General features: G+C 52.6%; 2 protein-coding genes across 2 annotated transcripts; one reads left to right on the top strand and one right to left on the bottom strand.

Moving 5' to 3' along the window:
- The first annotated feature begins 40 nt into the window (after positions 1–40).
- On the top strand, positions 41–7,345 carry Ddost (dolichyl-diphosphooligosaccharide--protein glycosyltransferase non-catalytic subunit). The gene is made up of 11 exons (XM_034503642.2): positions 41–272; positions 398–508; positions 3,128–3,214; positions 4,054–4,157; positions 4,280–4,374; positions 4,819–4,912; positions 5,303–5,451; positions 5,546–5,693; positions 6,142–6,262; positions 6,371–6,477; positions 6,565–7,345. Exons 1-11 carry the CDS (start codon positions 113–115, stop codon positions 6,712–6,714), a joined length of 1,326 nt encoding a protein of 441 aa, XP_034359533.1. The 5' UTR covers positions 41–112; the 3' UTR covers positions 6,715–7,345.
- A 1,128-nt stretch (positions 7,346–8,473) lies between these two features.
- Positions 8,474–20,956, bottom strand: Pink1 (PTEN induced kinase 1). Its single transcript, XM_034502937.2, has 8 exons — positions 20,486–20,956; positions 16,070–16,357; positions 15,242–15,342; positions 13,329–13,511; positions 12,748–12,911; positions 11,391–11,518; positions 10,878–11,114; positions 8,474–9,271 (listed from the first exon to the last, which is right to left on the bottom strand). Exons 1-8 carry the CDS (start codon positions 20,870–20,872, stop codon positions 9,014–9,016), a joined length of 1,746 nt encoding a protein of 581 aa, XP_034358828.1. The 5' UTR covers positions 20,873–20,956; the 3' UTR covers positions 8,474–9,013.
- Between the last annotated feature and the right edge of the window lie 607 nt (positions 20,957–21,563).

Genomic DNA, 21,563 nt, shown 5'->3' with positions numbered 1-21,563 from the left:
GGACCACGGAGTACCCGGACCACTTCAGGTGGTACTCCATCGCTGCGAGCGGCCATTGGGCGGCCGCGAGGGACGCTTCCGGTGTCCAGGTGCTGGCTTCTCTCGCTGGAAGATGAAGATGGATCCGCGCCTCGTAATCCGTGCTTGGCCCCTCTGCGGGCTGCTGCTGGCCGCACTGAGCTGCGTCTGCGCCAGCGGCCCCCGCACCCTCGTGCTGCTGGACAACCTGAACGTGCGGGACACGCACTCACTGTTCTTTCGCAGCCTGAAGGGTGAGCACCGCACCGAGGGCACGCACGGCCCGGGTTGGGGCGGAGACGGCGGCACCCTCCGAGGGCTGCAGCAGGGATTCCTCTCCTGATCGTCTGCCCCAGCTTCCTGTTTTCTTTTCCTCCAGACCGGGGCTTTGAGCTCACCTTCAAGACCGCAGATGACCCCAGTTTGTCCCTCATCAAGTATGGGGAATTCCTCTATGACAACCTTATCATCTTTTCCCCGTCGGTGGAAGGTAAGGGCGCGCGTCACCCCTAGAACTAGGATTAGAGGGTTTAGGAGACGGTTGTCTTCTTGTTCCTGGGCATGTTCTGGGTCTTGGGGTGAGTTGCGAGGTATAGTAGAGGAAAATGTTAATTACAGCCTGGGCCTTAGAGATTTCATCTGTCAAAAAGATACAGCTAAGGAGAGAGAGTCAAATGTCACCGTAGACACTTTAGTTCAGGAGAAAGGGGGTTTTCTCTAACAAAGGTCTTGCTAAAGAAGCCCTTGATTTGACTTGCTTGTGTACAAAGGATCGTCACGTTATTAACATGGATCGCTGTAAAAAAGTCATCCTGCAGGTGACAGATCATAAGGATACAAATACATACATCCATCCGCATCACCCCTTGAGTCCTGATGGATGGATTTTCTGACTAGCACAAGGCTAATTGGTGTTGGTGGTGGTATGCATGCATGCATGTTGTGTGAGGTTGTGCACACTTCTGTGGACATGTAGAATCGGGTCACCTACTCTGTCACACTCCTCCTTACTCTCTTAAGACAGCGTCTCTCCCAAGACAGCGTCTCTCCCAAGACAGCCTCTCTCACTGTTCCTGCAGCTCGCCATTCTGACCAAGCAGGCTGGCCAGTGAGCTCTCAGGAGCAGTCTCTGCCTTCTAATGCTTGGTTTATAGGCACTAATCTTTGTTCCCAGGCGTTACTGGAGATTTAAACCCAGTGACCCATGGCTGCCTGTTAAGCCATCTCACCAGCCCTCAAGAGACTTTTGAATGGAATAAATATCTCTGACTTAAACTTAACTATTTCTGTCTTACAAGGCAGTTCATTCCACCACTGGACATTTCTGTTAAGATATACTGAGCTGAAATTTGTCTCTCTAGTCTACGTGTATACTTGGAGAAGTGTTCTCAACTCCCCTGGGCCTGAGAGTCTGGTGTCGCTGACTGAGAACAGATGACAGGAGTCTCACTTTTATCTTGCTGAGATGCACGGCTTGCCCATAGCTTTAGCCTCTCACACGTGTCCTCACCTGACTAGCTGTCTCTAGTTCCTTTGGCAATTTCTTTTTTTTTTAAACACCTTTTTAAAAAATAACATTTAGTTATTTTTATTTTATGTACATTGATGTTTTGATTGCATGTCAGTGTGAGGGTGTCAGATACCCTGGAACAGGAATTACAGACGTGCTAGGAATTGAACCCAGGTCCTCTGGAAGAGCAGCCAGTGTGGCCATCTCTCCAGCCCTGGCTGTTTCTTTTGCCTTGCTGTTTTGGTGAATGTGGTAGATAGTTTTTCCGTTTCATCTTTGGCTCAGGCTGTCCCTGTCGTCTGGGGTAAGATGTCCCTTTCTTCAACTGATGAAACATGGATGGCCATTCATTTCCCTGGCAGCCACTTTGTATTCTGTAGTTCAAGAGTGGGTTCGGTCTACAGTGCCAGTCCCCTCAGCCCCACCCCTGGCTCCTGCTTATCTCCCTTTAGGTCCTGTGGAAAACCCCTTCCCCTGACTCCCCGGCATCTCCTCTTCGTTAGGAATGCTTTCACAGCCTGACACAGTACCTTCTGACCTACACGCCACCTGTACCCAGCTTCACCAAGGAAGTCACATTGTTCTCCGTCTCAGAATCCTCCAGTGGCTCCCACCACTCCCAGCCTTCCAATAACTGGCTACCTCACCTCACTCCTGGCCTGCAGTCCAGCCCCGTAGCTCACCCTACCTGGCAAACTTCACACTCCTGTTCACTCTGCCTGTGTGTGCTTCTGCCATGCTGCTGTCTGGCTCATCCTTCCATCCTCGCCTGTCACTGGTCGAAGGCTCTCTTCACTAGCCTGAGCGCAATGGCTCCCTTCCCCAGTGTTCCTTTCTTTGTTCCCAGCCCATGGGAAATACTTAGCAAGGAAGTGGACTTAGATTGAACACCAGACTCACTCTGGGGAGAGCCCTAGAGCTCGGCAAGCCCCACCTGGTGCTGGTTTGATGGTGGCAGTGGTTAGTCACTAAGTGAACTGACCAGAGCCTCATCTGACCAGTGCTGGGAACCAGCAAGCCCTTTGGGTGGTGTTCAAAGCACTGAATGGCTCTGCTGTGGACAGTGGGAACAGGGAAGGCGTTAATGCTGGGCCAGTGAGCCCCATGGTCAAGTGAGGGTCATCCGTGAAGTCTGTGGTGCCTTCTCAAACAGCTTGGGTAGAGTGACATTGGTAGAATACTGGAAGGTGGCCCCAGGCACGGTGCAGCGATGGCGAAGGCTGCAGGTGTTTGAGGGTCTGAGCGTTTGAACAGTAGTACTGTGAAGTGTGGGTGAAGTTGTTGAGCGTTTCTGAGTGAATAGATGTGGCTTGGAATATGTGCTGTCACTTCAGCAAACATGACCAGGACGTGTTTGGTAATTGCATCTGAATGCCAAGGCATTGCTTCAAGCACCCAGGTTTGTGCCCTGTAACAGGTGTGGTGAATTCACTTGCCCTCTCATTTTGGGATTGATGGGAACCCACCCAGATCAGCTCTGGATGCTCTGGAGGGTCTCACCTCCATCTAGGTATCAGAGAGTGGGGACAGGGTGCCTGTGGTCACTGTGTCCGTGGGGACAGGGTGCCTATGGTCACTGTATCCGGGGCCTTCTTTCAGATTTTGGAGGCAGCATCAACGTGGAGACCATAAGTGCCTTCATTGACGGTGGTGGCAGTGTTTTGGTGGCTGCCAGCTCTGATATTGGTAAGTCTGCCCTAGGGAGTTGCAAGACATCCTACCGGTTCCCCTGGAGCTCAGAGAGCTCCTGCAAGGAGGCGCAGGGTTACTGATCTGGGACCCTGATGGGTGTAGCATGAATTTATTATAATCCTAACAAGCCGTATAAAGGACACACGATCCAGGTGTTTTATTCACAAGGCATGAGCCTAGGTTGGGCAGGTCTAACTTCTCCCTCCTCTGTCTCTCTACCTGCAAACCCTTTACTTAAACCTCCAGTCCTACCTTTCTCCCTCCACTGCCCAGTCACAGGCTCTAGCCTTTTATTGACCAGTTAAATTGGGGAGAAAGTTCACATGGCATCCCTGGAGTACATGAGGATCTGCTCGCCGGGGGCAACCACAGTTAGAGGAACCAGTATTTGGTGTTAGAATACAAGCAGCATCAGACCAACCCACTCTAGATGGAACGAGGAAGTCAGGGGAAGCAGTGGGTGGAGTTAGTTTTGGATTCTAGTTTTGAAAGTTCCAAAGTTGTACAGCAGTAGGGAGAGAATTGTATCCTTAGTTCGTGTGCTGGTCCGTCAGCTCCAGCAGTGCACAGCTCAGGGCCCGAGTGCAGCAGTGGTGGCCTTTCATCTCAGTGGGTCTGTTGGTGGGGTAGTGAGGAGGACAGGTGAGCTCAGGCCAGTGGAAGCCATCATTGGCTGCGGCTTTGACAAGTTCGCTAAGAGGGTGGGTGTAGAACCAAGTCCTTCCATCGTTATGCGAGGAGGGGGCTGTCACTTAGCTCCAGTACACAGCCATTGGAGGTGGTGCCTCCCTGCCGACCAGGGCTCAGCCAGGCCATCTCTTGGATGTGTGCAGGTGACCCTCTTCGGGAGCTGGGCAGTGAGTGTGGGATTGAATTTGATGAAGAAAAGACAGCAGTCATCGACCACCACAACTACGATGTCTCAGACCTCGGCCAGGTAAGCCGGCTTGCCTCTTCAGACATCTGGAACTCAGCTTTGCATCGAGGCCAGCTGGAAGTTGAAGGACTCCCGGCCCAGGACCCTCTTCTTGACCATTTGCCTTGTTTTCCCCTTCGCAGCACACGCTCATTGTGGCTGACACTGAGAACTTGCTGAAGGCCCCGACCATTGTTGGCAAGTCATCTCCGAACCCCATTCTCTTCCGAGGAGTTGGGTGAGTGTGCAGGGGACCAGCGAGACACAGGGGGACAAGGGCCACTTGCTGTTTGTGGACATCAAGCCAAATTTAGGGTTGAGAATGTTCCTTCCCCCAGGTGGTACCAGTGAGTCTTACTGTAAACAAGAGGGGCCCCGAGTGCTTGGCTGTTGACAAAGGGTCCTTCCTGGCTGGATGCAGTGCTGCTTGCCTTACTTAGAGGCTGAAGCAGGGGGATTGGGGCTTCCACACCAGTCTGGCTAGTGAGACCACATCTTTGGATGGATGGATGGATGGATGGATGGATGGATGGATGGATGGATGGATGGGATGGATGGATGATGGACAAATGAGAAAGGGAAGAACTAACTTCTCTGGAAATTCCCTAGAGGAGATGGTGTGGGACCCCTTGTCCTGCATCCACCTCCTGCTCAGTGCTAGGCAGCTCTCTTCTCCTTGCAGAATGGTGGCAGACCCTGACAATCCCTTGGTGTTGGACATCCTAACAGGCTCTTCAACTTCTTACTCCTTCTTCCCAGATAAACCAATCACCCAGGTAAGACCCTCTGCAGGCTCCATACTCCAGCTCCTGGGCCCAGCGGCAAGCCCAGAGCACACTTGTGCTGACACTGATGCGTCAGACACACGTGCACACACATGCATGCACACACACACACATGCGCACACACACACACACACACACACACACACACACACACACATGCACACACACACATGCACACAGCTGTGGGCCGTGCTGACCCCAACGAAGAGATAATGGGACTGGGAAGGTGGTGGAAATGGTGGGCTCCTAGGTCCTCCCTCGGGTGGGTGTGGAGACAGAGCTATGTCGGGGTCCAGCTGGGTCCAGCCTGCTGTCCACTTGCTGTGGTGGCTTTGCCGGTACTCTGGTAATGCCCATGTGACCACCCCGTTCTGTTCCTAGTACCCCCATGCAGTGGGGAGGAATACTCTGCTGATTGCCGGGCTCCAGGCCAGGAACAATGCCCGGGTCATCTTCAGTGGTTCTCTGGATTTCTTCAGCGATGCCTTCTTCAACTCAGCGGTGCAGAAGGCCACACCCGGAGCGCAGAGGTAAAGCCAGAGCTTGGAAGGTGGGAGTGTGTGCCGGCCTGTTAGCACCAGCAGGAAGTGGGCTGCAGCTCCGCCTCTCCCCTTCCTTCTCCAGGTATTCTCAGACAGGCAACTATGAACTAGCTGTGGCCCTCTCCCGCTGGGTGTTCAAGGAGGAGGGCGTTCTTCGAGTGGGGCCTGTGTCCCATCACCGAGTGGGCGAGATGGCCCCACCCAATGCCTACACTGTCACTGACTTGGTGGTAAGAGGTCCCGGGGAGGGCAGCTTCTAAGGATCTGATCAGGGTGTCTCAGCACAGATGCCTCAGGGGCATCCAGAAGGACGAATATGTACATCAGTCTGTCCCTAAGAGCCAGCCCAGATGTGGAGGGCCTTCGGTGCCAACTGAAGCCCTGGTGACTGCGTGGCAGTGGGAAGGCCTATTCCATCTAACTGGCGGGCGGGCAGATTTACCAGACGAGTGACATTGCAGTTGGAGCTTGATGTAGGCTAGAGGAGAGGAGGCAGCCTGCTCACTCTTCAGTACCTGCACTAAGGACCTCAGGCCCAGGGAGGACAGAGGTGCTCCAGCTGTTGGCCCAGCCATGCTCAGAGACTCCAGGCCTCCTGGAGTCCTTGCCATGTGTGGGGTGGGCATTAAGGGCAGTTCTGCCTGTGGTACTCCTAGCTGACCCAGCCTTTCCTCTCAGGAGTATAGCATCGTGATTGAGCAGCTCTCCAATGGCAAGTGGGTCCCCTTTGACGGGGATGACATTCAGCTGGAGTTCGTACGCATCGACCCCTTTGTGAGGACCTTCCTGAAGAGGAAAGGTGGGTGGGACTCCTGCCAGAGAAAGCCACCCAGCTGCCACTGTGTGTGTCTCAGAGCACACTTCCCTCTGGGGAACCTTCTTGGTTTTGATGTTGCTTCTTCCCCAGGTGGCAAGTACAGTGTCCAGTTCAAGCTGCCCGACGTGTATGGCGTATTCCAGTTCAAAGTGGATTACAACCGGCTAGGCTACACCCACCTGTACTCTTCCACCCAGGTGAGCAAGGGGCAGTCCTGCTTCTGGCCAGTAGGTGTCCCCCTTAGGCCTCAGCCACCAGGGCCTGTCACCTCTGTCCCTTTACAGGTGTCAGTGAGGCCACTCCAGCACACGCAATATGAGCGCTTCATCCCGTCGGCCTACCCCTACTACGCCAGTGCCTTCTCCATGATGGCCGGGCTCTTCATTTTCAGCATTGTCTTCTTGCACATGAAGGAGAAGGAGAAGTCTGATTGAGCCAAAGCCCGGGACTGCACAGAGCAGAGGTGGCCAGAGGACGTCACCACAATGGATTGGTTGGGTTTTGTTATTTTAAAGGCCATGGGAAAATGGCGCAGCCTTACCTCAGAGGGCGATGACTGTGGGGTGGGGGGCAGGGAACATCTTTTTTTTTCTGTAAGTTTTCCAAGTTTGAATCACTCTGTGGCAGTTTTTGTATGTGCAGCCACCCCCATTTCTGAAATAAAGAGAACCACTGCCCTCACCTGTCACCTGGCCCCAAGTCACTGACAATGGCAGGGCTGCTGCCTAGGGATACCGTGCCAGAGCCTGCGTGTCTCTCAGCTCTCCTCAAGGAGGTGGGATCACACAGTGGAAACTAGACTGACAGCTGGCCTAAAAATCGCTGCTCAAGAGACCCCAGAGGGACTGGAAAGATGACCTGGCTAAGAGCACTGCTTCCTCTTGCAGAGGACCCAGGTTCAAGTCCCAGCACCCACGTGGCAGCTCACAACCATCTGTAACTCTAGTCTGAGGAGATCTGATGCCCTTTCCTGGCCTCCCAGGAGACCAGGCATTCAAGTGACAAAACGTATATACAGACAAAACACCATATGCATAAAATAAACCCGTGTTCGTGTTCACTGGCCTTAGGTCCTCTGTGTTCCTTTTGTTCCTTTGTTTTTGTTTTAAGACAGGGTTTCTCTGTGTGGCCAAGGCCGTTTTGGAACTCACTCTATAGACCAGGCTAGCCTAGAACTCTTGAAAACACTGTCTGAGGCGGATTTCTGAGTTCGAGGCCAGCCTGGTCTACAGAGTGAGTTCCAGGACAGCCAGGACTAAACAGAGAAACCCTGTCTCGAAAAACCAAAAAAAAAAAAAAAAAAAAAAAAAAAAAAGAAAACACTGTCTGCCTCTGCCTCCCAGATGCTGGGATCAAAGGTGTGCACACCATCCACAACCCAGCCACATCTGCTTTTTTTTTTTTTTTTTTTTTTTGGTTTTTCAAGACAGGGTTTCTCTGTGTAGTCCTGGCTGTCCTGGAACTCACTCTGTTGACCAGGCTGGCCTCAAACTCAGAAATCTGCCTGCCTCTGCCTCCCAAGTGCTGGGATTAAAGGCATGCGCCACCACTGCCCGGCCCCACATCTGTGTTCTTAACAAGCACATGTTAAACTGTATGTGAACCCTTTCTCCCTGTTAGGGTATGAGAGTCACCGTGAATGCTAGAGCCTCAGTTCAGCACACTATGTTCTACCCTATGCTGTAAATTTGCATTTAATAACCCATGGCTCCTGTAAGGAAGGCTGGCCACACAGACAAGTCACCCAGCTCACACACGACACCGAGTGCCTGCTGCACTAGACTAATGCAGAAGCAACCCAGTGGTGCTGAGGACCATTCCCAGGTGTACCTTGCACCAGCCCTGCAGATGCCCCTGCCATAGGAGAATGGCTTTTCCTGCTGGTCCCTGAACACAGTCATGAATGTAACATTGCCCTCAGCCTAGACGGCACATTCTAAGCAACACTGGCCACCTGTATCATAAAGCCCATTCTTAGCAGGAGGGACAGGGATCACAAACTGCCATCCACTGCCTTGTCTTGGATCTCAGTGACAGAGAGGACAGGTCTCACCCCCTCAGCCTGTCCTCATGTAACCAGCACAGCCATTGGTAGACTGAGGGCAGACGGGGGTGGGAAGTGCTTCCTGGTCAGCACCGGGTGAGAGGGATTTTCCCCTGGTGGGGAGAACACTTGGCTCCAGTGTACACGTCTTTGGTATGGAGACTCTTTAATGATCAGCATCTTCTAAGAGTTAGATATTGAGAATGCATTTAGCCCAGGAACTGGTAAACTTGACTGTGAGACATAATGGCCTGCCACTTACAAACTAAACCTGCTTGTTCTAAGTGGTTGGGAAAAAGTGAAAAGACCTTACTGACGACAAGCAAAGTTGAGTGTCAGCCGTGCCGCAGTGCTTGCTTGTCCTTCGCCTCAGTGACAGGTAAGTCATTACAAGTACTTAATTCCTGTCCTCTACAGCTTACCAACTCCTGGTCTGGCCTGATGTCTAACTTCTGCCCCAGAACCTAAATGGATGGGCACAGGTAGTGCCTCTCTATCTCCTGGACAGCTCAAGGTCGCTCTTCCCATTTGCTGAACTCAAGGCTTCCTCTGGCTGACCAGCCCCTCCTCCACTCCAGCTTGTCCTGACTCCTACCCAACCAGCCAAGCCACCTCCACCTTCGTACACCATCATGACATCACAACCCAGATGCCTCTTAGTCTTTTAGTAACAGTGCAGCACGGAGCCATCACGGGGCTGCCCTCCAGGAAGAGAGGAGGAGGGCTGCCTGGCAGAGTGCCTCACACTCCAGGTTAGCGAGAAACAGCATCTGCAGCTTTGTCTCCACGCAGCTCTTCTCCCTCAGCCTGTCAGCCAGCAGAGTGACTGCAGATTGCTGGAGGAGCCAGGTAACCATCTTGTCCAATTTCAGGTTCTTCAGGGCTAGAAGATGCTCACCCCAGAGGCTTAGGTGCAGCACGTTTGCAGCTAAGCGTGCAGATGGTCTCTGCAAAGCAATGGAAGGTGTCATCAGAATGCCTGCAACAAGCACTTGGTCCGCACTGTGCGGCCGATGGAGTGTCATCTCAGGCCTGCCCCAATTTGATTCTTCCACCCATCTTCCCTCAGCTACCCCCTAACCAAGCCCAGGCCCTTGGCCATGTCGGCTTTGCTGGGACACCTTTGTCATGAACGGGACCCACACACTGCTCTGGTCTCTAACACTGGGGCAAGAGGCCTTTGCACCTGGAGCAGTTGCTGAGCAGCTATGAGGAGGTGAGGGTGTGAAGAGCAAAGGGTGTGAACAGTGAGGGTGTGAAGAGTAGGATGTAAACTGTGAACAGTGAGGGGTGTGAAGAATGAGGGCTATGAACAGTGAGGATGTGAAGAGTGTGAACAGTGAAGGTGTGAACAATGAGGGTGTGAATATTGAGGAGGTGAAGAGAGTGAGCAATGAGGGGTGTGAACAGTGATGGTGTGAAGAGAGTGAACAGTGAGGGTGTGAAGAGTGAGAGTGAATAGTGAGAAGTGTCAAAGTGAGGGGTGTAAACAGTGAGGGATGTGAACAGTGAAGGGTGTGAACACTGAGTGAACAGTAAAAGGTGTAAACAGTGAGGGTATGAACAGTGAGGGGTGTGAACAGTGAGTTGAACAGTGAAGGGTGTGAACAGTAAAGGGTGTGAACACAGTGTGAACAGTGAGGGATGTAAACAGTGAGTGTGTGAACAGTCAGTGGGGTGAACAGTGAGTGGGGTGAACAGTGAGAGGTGTGGAGGCTGCAGAAAAGCAGGCTGAGGCTAGGTCTGTCTGGGGTTTTTCTAAGGAGCCAGACCCGCCCTTGCAAGTTTGGCTCAGGCAAACTGGCCTCTGGGCTCTTGCTGGGCTTAGAGCAGTGATTCCTTCCATTGCTGCATCTTTGTTACCCATTTCTCAAAAACACATCCTTTTCTTCCAAGCCAGTCTCCTTTAAACAAAATGTTCTCGTTACATTTATTTATTTAGGGGGTGGTAGGCTGCAGGAATTGGCTCTCTCCTTCCAGTGTGGGTCGTGGGGATCAAACTTGGCGCAAGCGTCCTTATCCACCCAGCTATCTTGCCGGCCCTAAGGTTGTTTTCATTCTTGTAGGATTTGTCTGATGTGCGTGAGTGTGCAGGCTGTAGCACGTTGTGTGTGGAGGTCAGAGGATAACTTGGTGGGGTCAACTCCTTTTGCCTTCATGTGGGTCCCAGGTTTTGAACTCAGGTTGTCAGGTGTGCCAAGCCCCTTTACTTGCTGAGCATCTCGCCAGCCCATCCTTCTAAGCAACTTCCAACATAACCAAAGCCAAGGGGACTGGGAAACATAGACGGCACGGTGCTCGCCCAGCATGCAAAGGCCGCCGTGAACAGGACCCAAAAGGACCCAAAGGCTACACTGCTAGGTCTCAGATTCAAGTCTTGCTGGCCAGCTTCCCGCTCCTGTTTCTTCTCAAACCTACTCTGTTCTGTAGTTGGCCTTGACCTGTATATGACAGAGGCTCTGTTTAACACTGTAGAGCTTGCCTAAACTTAGCCTTGGCTCGGACATGAGCAGAGGCCCTCACCCAGAGTCCAAAGCTTGGAAACAGCCTCACCTTGCTGGCCTCTCGCTGGAGCAGTGACCTCACCAGCTGCCTTGCTTCTGGAGGCACCGACTTGGGCATCTCAGGCAGCTGAGCCTCCTGGTAGCTGCGGCTCTCAAGGTGGGCACTGCCTTGGCCATAAAAGGGATTGGCAAGCCCAAAGATTTCATAGGCGATGGCCCCCACAGCCCAGGTATCAGCTTTGCTGTAGTCAATTACAGCACCGGGGCCAGAATGGGCTGTGGACACCTGCAGGAAGGGGAGACTGAGAGGTCAGGCCCCAGCAGGCCTACCCTTTGTGCTCAGGCATAAAACCTAAGCTGCCATCAAATCTGAACCCAGAATGTAAATGCATCATGGGGAGGCATGAAGCCCACAGGGATCTGCCACAGCCACCCAGTTGATGCAGACAAACCTCCCAGGGACCTCAGGTCAGCCTAGTGAACACGGGGCAGCAAGGCGGGAACACTTAGGAAACGCCCCCTGCTGGTAGGACGAAAACACAGCATGACTCGCACGACTCACCTCAGGGGCCATCAGGGAGCCATTGCCACCACGCTCCACACTGGAGCTGTTGAACGGCAACTGCAGGCCAGTATGCTCGTCAGCCAGGCAGCAGCCAAAGTCTGAGATCACCAGCCAGGGGCAGCCATCTGCAGAGAGGCGGCGGAGGTGAGTAGCTCGGTCTCTCGTACTCCTGACAGTCCCTCCCAGATCCCTCCAGATGCCACCAAGATAAGGATGAGCTAGACTAGATACAACCCAGAGACCGAAGGACCTCACCCTTGGCTAAATGGTCTCCAAGGGTCTTTACACTCTAGGAGTCTTACGTTTGAATTTGTAATGCCAATAATCTAACAGACGGACCCTGGGAGCTGAAGGTTCATGGAGTCCCTTGAAAAAGCTAGTTCACTTAGCTTTCTAGTGACACAGTTCATTATTTGAAGTTTAAGTTTTAAAAAGATTTGTTTTCTTGGGAGGCAGAGGCAGGCAGATTTCTGAGTTCGAGGCCAGCCTGGTCTACAGAGCGAGTTCTAGGACAGCCAGGGCTACACAGAGAAACCCTGTCTCGAAAAACCAAAAAAAAAATTTTTTTTTTGTTTGTTTTATTTTTATCTATGTGTATGTGTCTGTCTAGTGTGTGTAAGTGCCCTGGAGAGGCCAGAGGAAGGTGTCAGATCTCCTGGAACTGGAGTTAGAGGCAGTTGTGAGTTTCGTGTGGGTGCTGGGAACCAAACTCAGGTCGTCCAGAAGAGAGGAGAGCACTTAACCACTGAGCCATCTCTCCAGCCTGCAACGTCTCTAGAAGATCCTCGGGCAGGGGGCTTCTCATTGCTGGCAGTGACGGGAAGCCAGGTTTGTGTGGCACAGTCTACCTTTCCTTCACTAGGTCAGGAACTACAGGATGGATGGTATTGTTCTACAGGGGGCCACAGAGAAGACCCCAGAAACTGTAAGAGGGCTGTTGCCTATCTCACCCTGAGATGGAGGGGGTCCTCTCTTGAAGTAGAGCTAAAGAAGGCAGTATATAATGTTCAAAGGGCTGGGGAGATGGCTCAGTGGTTAGAGTGATGAGGACCTACATTTGGATCCCCAGCACCATGTCAAAGCTATAGCCTCAGCACTAGGGGGATGGAGAGAGATCCCAAGGGTTCAGTGACCAGCTCATCTTACTGAAACAGTGAGCTCCAGGTTCAGTGAACGACCCTTTCTAAAAACATAAGGGAGAGGGAAGGAGAAAGAGGCCAGGCACCAACCTCTGGCCCCCAACATGTGCACTTCACATGTGCGCATATCCCCTGCCCTCAGGGTCTCCAATCCCCCTCCCTGGAGCACTCTGGGTGTGTCTGGAGCACTGTGGGTCTGGACAGCATCTATCTACCTGAGTCCCATTCCACAAGGATGTTGTCAGACTTGAGATCCCGATGGGCAATGCCCTGCTGAACCAGGTGGTCCACTCCCTCCAGTAACTGCAAGGTCATCATGGTAGCCAGGCGAGAACTGGGAGTCTGCTCCTCAAGGTACTGGCGCAGGGTACAGGGGTAGCTGGCAGGAGAGGACAGAATATCTGGGGATCACAATTTCCATGGCCTCCTTCCCTGCTAGGATTGGGCCTTTCCTCTATCGTTATTTCTTTATTTCCAGTCATCCTTCCGGATCTCACCCATCCTGACCCTAATCTCAGAGGCCACGACAGTGCCGCTCCCCAACTCCTCAGATCCAACTCTGCAGTTAGCTGGCACAGAAAGACGCCATAGAGAGGGGAGCTACGAAGGTGCCAAGAGCACTGGGTGTCGAGCACACTCTGGAAGATGGGAGACCGGTCAGTCTAACACAGTTCTCTCCCACACAGCCCTCACTGCATGCCTTGTTCCTCCCGGAGCTCCAAAGACTGTCTCCCATGGGAAAGGAGAAGCTGCCTCACGATCCTTACCCTCCCCCAACTACCCCTCCACCACTTACTTCTTCATAACGAGGAACAGTGTGCGACCGTGGCCCAGGCCTTCTGGGTAGTAGTGTGGGGGCAGCATATCAGGGTAGTCAGTCAGGGCCCCCGGCAGGAGGGGTACAGATGAAGTGAAGGCGCGGAAAACCCGGATGATGTTGGGGTGTGGGGCAAGCAGCTTGGGACCGTCTCTGGATCTTCTGTTCAGGCAAATGGAACAGCAAATGGGGCCAGCGTCAGAGATGATGCTGGACAGACGAGCTAAGGCCACAGTGACAGGCACCCATTCATGCAGTTACCCGTATCAACTGCAGGTCTGCCCTGTTCCAGCTACTGTGCAGCGTGGGGAGACCCCAACAGGAGTGACTCCTCCCACTCAATGGCTCCTCTAGTCCCCACTTTGGCCCATCTATCCATCTCACACGGCAGAACACAGTGGCTCAGAGACCCTGGAAGCTGCCACACTCAGTCCTCTGAGCTCAGGGCAGCGGGAAATGCAGACTTCGGTCACACGGAGGGCCAGACATTAGCTACAATGCTGGAGGTATGCACAGAGCAGAGTCACCGCGTTGAGATCTAATGCAGGAGTGATTCTTTCAGCTGTCCGAGGACAGGGACTCAGACGAAACCATGTCTCCCATCACAGGGACTAGCATCCCCCTTTCCCAAGTGAGTCCCCACACAGATTCAGTTCACTCTAGTGCTGCCACCTAGTGGCCCTTGTTCACTCCTGCAGGATGTCCCAGAGCCAGGGCCCCACAGAAGCACAGTGGTTAACATTGTGGACAGGGTGGCTCTGCCCCTCAGCCAAAGCTGATTGGACTAAGAGCGGGCAGTAGGAACCAAGGGCAGTGTAATGTGCTCATGGGCCCATCTGAGATCTCGATGGCTGGAGGGAAAAGAATAGGCAGGGAGGTCACTTCTCTTACAGGACACAGGGAAGGTGACTGGAAGCAAAGACCCGTGGGAGCAGAAGCGCCACATGAGGAGACACCAGTGCTAAGGGTGCAGAAGAGAAGGGAGGAGCACCCAGAGATGGAGCCTTGTGGACCTAGTTCATGTGTGTCCTTGTACTGCCCTGAGTGGGTCCCTGCACTATGTAGTATTGTCCTTGCCCCTGGGCCAGCGGTGACAGGGAGTGTCAGGACCTCAGCAGGAGGCTGGCAGCACCCCGCAGGTGTCATAGGAGCTCCGAGGCAGTGTGGGGAGATGGCAGGTTTGGTCTGAACTAGGTCTGTCTGCAGTGTGCAGAGAGAGCAGCCTGAGCACGGCAGAGTCAGAGCTCGTGCTTCTGGGGAAGGCAGTGTGGCTTTCGGGAGTGGGGAGGGTACAAATGAGCATGGATGAGACCTGAGGTTGGGGAGGCAGCAAGGAGCTGAGTCCAAGGCTGCTGGAGGCCAAGTGGGCATGGTCCTTGAGTGTTCTAGGGGGAGGGGAATTTCTCTGGAGAAGCCGGCAGCACTTCAGCTAGCACCCTTGGCACAGGACTGAAGGCCAGACAGCTAAGAAAGTCATGGAAACAAGAAGGGTCAGGGCTATGGGAGTCTGCACTTCAGGCTCACAGCCCCTGTCAATAGCGTTCCTGCTCGTGGAGACAGTGTGTGTGTACCACTAGGTGGCGCCTCATTCACACGGGCATACCACTAGGGGGCGCTACACCTACACACTGCTTTGCCAGAATTAGAGGACACCAGCTAGCATTCTGAACTGGGCCTGTTTGGATGGTGTTCACGCCTGCTCCCATGTGAATCAGCCATCCGCATCATTACTGGGCAATGTGAGTCTTTCCCAAATTTACCTTATCCACAAGTTAAAAACCCTTCCAGGACATCATGCAGCCTATTGGATGTGGTGTTGAGTCCTGGGGATACAAATGATGCATTTGACCGCAGAGAACTCATGCTTGCCTGGCGGGCAAAGGGGTGCTTACCTGTAAGTAACTGCTCCATACTCTCCATCCAAAGCCACTCGGCTCGCCGGGACTAGCTCCTGGCTCATTTTGCTTAAGATGGCTTCACTGGAGGAACCTGCCTAAAACACATCCACACAGCACGTGTGATCACACAGACCTGTGAGATCTGAACCAAGACAGCTGCAACCTAGAACTGGCTTTGACCGTCAAGGTGAGATAAACTCCTCTAAAGGGGCAAGCCCAAATCAGCTACTCCTGGAACCCGGAGGAAGGTACCACTTGGTGCACGCTTGCTGTACCTCAAACTCTCAGTAGTCAAGCGGCTCTGGGAAAGAACAGAGGCCAAAATTTCAGAGCCCATGATGCTTGCCACCAGGGATGTCTCTGGTCACCACCAGCTCAAAACTGACCACAGGGAGATGACAGTCGACCTTGAATCATGCTGGGGTATGGAGAACATGGCTCCCCCTTGGCCAGGGAAGCTAGTCATGGAAGCAAGAGTGAATGGTTTTATGGCTGACCTCAAATGAAATAACCATCCACTCAGAAACCCCTGGTTTAGGCAATTTCTGCTCAGAACAGAAGCCTGGGCACTATCAGAACTTTCGAAGAAATCAGACTCTCAAGGCCCACCCTGATTGAATCCAAATCTGCCACGGTACCTGAGTCCCTGGTAGATAGTGGACATGTTACAATCTGAGACTGACAGCTTCAGACTCTCACATAAGACAGCAGAGGCCCAACCCCACAGCCTTTCTTGTGGAAAGCCTGTGAAAGTCTCCCCCAGTCCCCAAAGACGATCTCTTTGAGAAGCGCCTGCTCAGAAGGGGGAAGGTCCATCCTTACCGAGATATTCCACATCATCTTGATGGCAAAGGGGAAGGCGGGGGCTCCTGGAGCCTGCTCCCCATCTGCTGCTCCCTTTGGGATAACATCCGGGCCTTTTCCTAGAAGGCCAAGGTGTTTGGCTTTCTCCAGGTGCTGGGGCAATGTGGGCATGGTGGCTTCATACACAGCGGCATTGCAGCCCTTGCCAATGGCCTGTCCTATCAGATAATCCTCCAGACGGAAGCCCTGCCAACATCGTGTGTCCAGTGGGTCAGACACGCGCTTGGTTTTCTGTGTAAAGATTGCCTGTGAGGGAAAAGAATGCATTGTTATGGGGGGGTGTCTTTGGAGGGGCTCTAGTAAGGCCACTATAGCAAATCCAAGAGGGGAGAGGCACAGAGGCAGGGTTCTCATGCAGCCTGTCTCTGCCTCACTGTCTAAGACAGTCTTTCTCACACATCTCCTCTCTTGATCAGACACAACCCAAGGCAGGCCCTGCATCTGTGGCTTCTACCAACTGAAGATGGAAAAGACTCTTTAAAAAGTGCAATTTAAGTCCAAGATGCTGGTGCATGCCTGTAATCCCAGCACGCTGGAGGACCATGGGTTTGAATCCAGGCCGTATAGTAAAACCTTGATTTTTTTTTTCTTTTTCAAGATAGGGTTTGTTTGTCTGTATAGCCTTGGCTGTCTTGAAACTTGCTCTGTAGACCAGGCTGGCCTTGAACTTAGAAAGATCCACCTGCCTCTGCCTCCCAAGTGCTGGGACTAAAGGAGTGTGCCACCATACCTGGCTTGAGATTTTGTTTTTAACAACCAAACAAAACAAGACAAGTAACTCATATGGGCATTTTTTTCTTGCCATTATTCTATGTCCAGAAAGCAGCTCCTCACGTAGCATTTGTTCCGGTCTGTGTAACGTCACGTTTGGCACCGTGAATGACAGCCCACAGGAGTATGCATAGGTTCATCCAGAACGGGCATCTTATTGACCTGGTACCTGTGCATTTAGATATCTGAACAGGACCTAGAACCCATTCCCCGTGGTCACTAGGGACAACTGTGGCTTGTCCTGAAGCTTTGCTAGGCTGGGTTGTGCACGCCTACACTTGCTTGTTTCTGGGGTCCTGGAGCCTTACCTACGCTAGGCAAGTGCTCTGTCACTGAGCTATGCACATCTGTCTGTGCTTGCCCTGCAGCAGCCGCCTCTCCCCGAGTCCCTTCATGATCTCTTCCAGGCCCCCATCTGCATTTGCTGTGCCTGGCAAACCCCTATTTACTCAAGCCCAGTGCAGGCCATCCTTCCTCCATAACCAGCACTGGGGACGCCTGTCACACACGCCTTCTGTGGCTCCTAAGGCACTAGGTCCCTAGAACTATACCTTGAACCAAAGCGTCTGTTTAATACAATGGAAATGGGTGTTCCCTTGCCAACAGCTTCACAAATCCCAGGGGTGGGAGAGATATTTGCAGAGTAATCCCCATCAACCAGGGTTTTGAGCAAAAAATACTATACAGTGGTGGCACATACCACGCTGGCCTGGGTCCATGGTTAGATACAGGTCAGACTCAACTGTCACTACACGTGTGTGTGTGTGTGTGTGTGTGTGTGTATGTGTGCGCGCGCTTGCACATGCGTGAGTGCGTGCTTCTGGACCCAAAACACTTGCATGTGTGTATGCATGTATGCATGCGTGTAACACATGTGTGTGCACACCTGTGTTACAAAACCTTATTGCAGCCTTGCACAATCACACTTCATGTGGTCTCATGTGATGACCCCCAGTCAAGATGCAGGGCTGCTCTGTAACTACGGAGCTCCTCGGTTCTTCCTACTATACAAATACACTTTGTTCTCCCTCCTCTCTGTCTGGGCATGCATAGAAGCCTGGCTCTTAGGACTACAGCCATATACTGTCAGTTAAGATTTAACCATGTGGCCGGGCGGTGGTGGCACACGCCTTTAATCCCAGCACTTGGGAAGCAGAGGCAGTCGGATTTCTGAGTTCGAGGCCAGCCTGGTCTACAGAGTGAGTTCCAGGACAGTCAGGGCTACACAGAGAAACCCTGTCTCGGGGAAAAAAAAAAAAAAAAAAAAAAAGATTCAACCATGTGTAGCAGGTGCCAGAATTTCCTTCCCTTTCAAAGGCTGGATAATACCCTCTGTTGTATCTACTCTGTTTATCCATTCATGCACTGAAGGACGCTGGGGTCACTTCTACCTCATGGCTATTGTAAGTAAGTTGCCTTGAGCTTCAGTGTATAAAGGTCTGTGTGTGCACGCTTTCTATTATGCTAAATATTTGTGCAGAGATGGGATTACTAGGGAGAATGAGTCTATGCTTAATCTTTGGAGGTAAGGGTTACCGTTGTCCATAGTAACTGCAGCAATAAGGTTTTATATGACTGTTTCTGTTTCCCTCAGTGCCTAGTAGATGCTGATGGCGTCAATGACAGGCTGGCGCGGTAAACACCTATTTACTTTTGTATTACTTTCCGTTTGCAACGACCACCAGTACCGAGAGCTCCCGTTTCCCGGCCTCACGGTGCCCACCGTTGTCCTTATGTTTATGTTGGCTATCCTGGTAGGTGTGCATGGACGGCTCATCTCATTTTCATGTGCACGTCTCAAATGGCCAGTGGTGTTGAGAATCTTCACGTACACCTACCCGTCACCTGGATTCATGTTTTGTCCTATTTGCTTGCTTGCTTGCTTGCTTGCTTGCTTGTTTGCTTGCTTGCTTGAGGCAGGGTCTCCCTGCGTAGCTACGTAAGACACAGGAGCTGGATTGTGGTATTAGGAACGGGGTGGAGAGGAAATGCTTGTTTGGTCCTTCACTGATAGTTTTGAGCATGGTGGTTAAGCCTCCGCCCCTCAGCCCTAACCCTGAAGGGTACAGGGGCTGCATTGTCTGAGCAAGTGGTTCCAAACCCCAGGGCAAAGGCTGGTCTCCCCAAAGCAGGCTGAGTTCTGGCAGCCAACCACCTAAGGAAGTAAACTGCAGAGCTGGCTCTTCCTGGACCTGCCTGCTGGTTTTAGATCTGCCAGCCCAGCAAGAGCCAAGGCCTCAAATAAGTCCGCGGCTCTAAATATACACATCCTTTTGTTTCTGTTTCTCTGGATGACCTTGACTGAGGACTGTGTGAGAAGAAAGAGACGGCTCTGTGCTATTTTAAGAGTTTAAAAGGCCTGAGAGCTCCCCTGTATCCAGTGATAACTCCACTCGGGTTAACTAAAACATTAGATCTTCTGTGTTCTCCTGAAGTGCCAGCTTCTCTGCAGTTTCTGCTCAGCCTCTCTCCCACTGTTTGGCTAAACTGGAGCGGCAGTCTGGCTCAGCAGAGGACACGGGCTTTTGAAGGGGGAACTTTCTTTCGGTACTACCTTTATCAACAGTGTAATTCTGAGTAAACCTTTTCACCTTTCTTGAGTATGGGTCCTCCATAAATAAGGATTAAATTAGGATTAAATTATCAAGGGATAAGAGTGTTGGGGTTTTTAGAAAATGTGTATTAAGGCCGGGCGGTGGTGGCGCACACCTTTAATCCCAGCACTTGGGAGGCAGAGGCAGGTGGATTTCTGAGTTCGAGTCCAGCCTGGTCTACAGAGTGAGTTCCAGGACAGCCAGGGCTACACAGAGAAACCCTGTCTCAAAAAACCAAAAAAAAAAAAAAAAAAAAAAAAAAAGAAGAAGAAGAAAGAAAAAGAAAATGTGTATTAAGCATAGTGGCCCATACCAATAATCCCAGCACCTTGGAGATAGAGGTAGAAAGGTCAGAAGTTCAAGGCCAACCTGGGCTACATATATAAATCAAGGCACTGTCCCCCTCCTATGCATCCCAAAAGAAAAGAAATGTACTCAAAGCCACTTGCCACAGTGCGACAGGGACTAATAATCTTTTAAACTGTTTATAAAAGAATAGCAAAGTGTTGGCACATCAGGACATCAGTCATGGGAAATAGGCCAATCCTAATTAATTGATCATTTCCAAGGAATTTATAGTCAAGTCAAAGATAGACCTTAATCTTTTGCCCTATCCCTGGACCTATCCCCAAGGTCCAGGCATGCCCTCATGACATGCTCCTAGACACATAACTAAAATGCCCCCTTCACTCAGTCCAGTCCACAAGTACCCCCTTCCTTGAATTGCCCAATCACGGTTCAGAGACCTGCTCTTCCCAATGCTCAGGCTCCTACCACGCCCTGGTTCACCGTCAGACCCGCCCCTACACGAAGACTCTGAGGCTGCCCAGATAACTATCCAGCTAGCTCCGCCCCTCACGCCCAGACCCCGCCCACCCGATCACTCACTCTCCTAACCCCGCCTCCTCCTGGCATAGGCCCCGCCCGGCCCCGCCCCGCCCGGCCTCAGGGCTGCACTCCCGCTCGGCTCCGCCCGCTCCTGGCGCTCTCCGCCCGCCGCTGCTCTCACCTGGATCTCCTGACAGGCCGAGGCGGCCCTCCGGCCTTCCGCCTGCTTCTCCTCGATCAGCCCCAGGCCCAGCCCGAAGGCCAGGAAGACTGCTCGGCCACAAGGGCCTGCGCCGCCCCGGGCCCGCACCACGAACTGCCGCTGGATCCGCGCCGCCAGCCCAGCCACCGACTGGCGGAAGAAGCGGTAGCGGTCCGGGAGGGGGAGCCCGAGCGGGCGCGGCTGTGCTCCGGGACTTGAGACCCGGCCCGGGCGCTCTCCGCGTCCCCAGGGCGCCGCGGGGCCGGGCCTCCCCCAGCCTGACACTGGGCCGGGCTTGGGCGCGAAGCGCAGCAGCAGCGCCCGACCCAGCTGCAGGCCTCGGCCCAGCGCCTGTCGCACCGCCATGGTGGCGCGGTGACCGGAGCCAGCTGCCACCGCCACAAACGTCCTGGAAGCAGAAGACAACAACAAACTTCGGGGGCGGCGCCTGTGCGCAAGCGCGGGGGGTGGGGTGGGGTGGGCGGTCCCTGGCAGTTCTGCTGCGCAACACGCGGGGGCGCCACCCGCTCTTCTGCGCATCCACTAGTCCAGCAGGTTTGCACTTTGAACCCAGGTCGAGGGCTTGTGAGCAACTTCACTGGTCCTGGTTGAGCCAGGTAACTCATATTTGTTATCAGTCACGGATCCAGGTCCTTTACACCTATTAGCTGGGTTTAACTCTCCCACCAAGGATAAGAGTGCCAGTTTTGTAGATAAGAGAGTTCTAGATTGCTTGCAGATATTAGAGCTGAGGTTGAAGTTCACGCTGCCCTGGCTATTAAGGGCCTTGGCTCTTCTCTCCCACCCCCAAGTGCTCTCATGCTCCAGTACAGACAGGTTTGAGGTTCCAGTGCTTAGATCTTGGAGGGAAATCTTGACCAAAGGCCATAATTTATGTATCATTGGGTGCGGGAACTGAGGTCCGAGACATTGGAAGACTAACCAGAAACCGTACAGATGCTTAATAAATCCCTATTACTTAAACCTCGTGTTAGGAATGGCTAGCGGATAATAAGGTTAATAATCAGGTTATTATTTTTTACTTATTTTATTTTAT

Source organism: Arvicanthis niloticus, chromosome 5, assembly GCF_011762505.2.
Source record: "Arvicanthis niloticus isolate mArvNil1 chromosome 5, mArvNil1.pat.X, whole genome shotgun sequence".
Taxonomy (NCBI): domain Eukaryota; kingdom Metazoa; phylum Chordata; class Mammalia; order Rodentia; family Muridae; genus Arvicanthis; species Arvicanthis niloticus.
Note: the sequence above shows the minus strand (reverse complement) of the source record. Positions and strands in the feature narration are given on the sequence as shown.

Excerpts from the sequence above, each read along its gene's own strand:
- Ddost (XM_034503642.2), top strand. The coding sequence starts at position 113 with ATGAAGATGGATCCGCGCCTCGTAATCCGTGCTTGGCCCCTCTGCGGG. Across the intron at positions 4,913-5,302 it reads CAGATAAACCAATCACCCAG|TACCCCCATGCAGTGGGGAG; the intron begins GTAAGACCCTCT and ends TTCTGTTCCTAG. Across the intron at positions 6,478-6,564 it reads ACCTGTACTCTTCCACCCAG|GTGTCAGTGAGGCCACTCCA; the intron begins GTGAGCAAGGGG and ends GTCCCTTTACAG.
- Pink1 (XM_034502937.2), bottom strand. The coding sequence starts at position 20,872 with ATGGCGGTGCGACAGGCGCTGGGCCGAGGCCTGCAGCTGGGTCGGGCG. Across the intron at positions 12,912-13,328 it reads CTGTTCCTCGTTATGAAGAA|CTACCCCTGTACCCTGCGCC; the intron begins GTAAGTGGTGGA and ends CTCTCCTGCCAG. Across the intron at positions 11,115-11,390 it reads GCTCCCTGATGGCCCCTGAG|GTGTCCACAGCCCATTCTGG; the intron begins GTGAGTCGTGCG and ends CCCTTCCTGCAG.